Here is a 708-nt window from a genome sequence, read left to right as displayed (position 1 = left end):
AAAGGTTTCACTGAAATCAAACCAATGTTGAGCTATTGGTAGCACTTGCTAAAGAAGAGCAGAAAGAGATGGAGAAGACACAGATGCCTGTTGCCCGAGAAGAGAAGATACTGGTTCTGGTGAGATTGAGGCCTCTTAACGAGAAGGAGATTGCAGCTAATGAAGCTGCGGATTGGGAATGCATCAATGATACCACCATATTGTACAGAAACACGTTGCGCGAAGGCTCAAACTTTCCTTCTGCATATTCATTTGGTAAGAAGAGCAATAACCTCTGTCTTACTTGAACTCCAAACTAATAGCTAACCTCCTGAGTCTGAAATCCATAATGAGATATAAGGACTTAATTCATACCTGGCTTTGACCTTTACTTTCTATTTGAAAAGATCTCACTGTTCATCCGTATGTTGACTCTGATTCCCATTTCCTGATTGATGTTTTTTTGGTGACAGATAGAGTCTACCGAGGTGAATGTCCCACCAGACAAATTTACGAAGATGGAACCAAGGAAATCGCTCTGTCGGTTGTCAAAGGAATCAATTGTAAGTTATCCTTTCCCGTTGTTTTGCTGATGCTCGCATTGATGAAGAAACGATATGCTAAGTTCTTGAATGACTGTAATGATTGACAGGTAGTATTTTTGCATATGGCCAGACGAGTAGCGGCAAGACATACACCATGTCTGGTATTACTGAGTTTGCTGTGGCT

The 708-nt window shown here is 41.1% G+C and overlaps 2 protein-coding genes across 2 annotated transcripts in view; both read left to right on the top strand.

Annotated features, from left to right (window-relative positions):
• LOC104719911 (kinesin-like protein KIN-7F) overlaps positions 1-31 on the top strand; it is a 2,404-nt gene extending 2,373 nt beyond the window's left edge. The window contains exon 6 of the mRNA XM_010437895.2: positions 5-31. Coding sequence (XP_010436197.1) covers positions 5-31 — 27 coding nt within the window. The remainder of the gene's footprint in view (positions 1-4) is intronic.
• LOC104719910 (kinesin-like protein KIN-7F) overlaps positions 1-708 on the top strand; it is a 1,936-nt gene that overhangs the window by 1,037 nt on the left and 191 nt on the right. The window contains exons 2-4 of the mRNA XM_019230633.1: positions 5-255; positions 453-542; positions 632-702. Coding sequence (XP_019086178.1) covers positions 69-255; positions 453-542; positions 632-702 — 348 coding nt within the window. The 5' untranslated portion in view covers positions 5-68. The remainder of the gene's footprint in view (positions 1-4; positions 256-452; positions 543-631; positions 703-708) is intronic.

This window comes from Camelina sativa, chromosome 10 (genome assembly GCF_000633955.1).
Source record: "Camelina sativa cultivar DH55 chromosome 10, Cs, whole genome shotgun sequence".
Lineage (NCBI taxonomy): Eukaryota > Viridiplantae > Streptophyta > Magnoliopsida > Brassicales > Brassicaceae > Camelina > Camelina sativa.
Note: the sequence above shows the minus strand (reverse complement) of the source record. Positions and strands in the feature narration are given on the sequence as shown.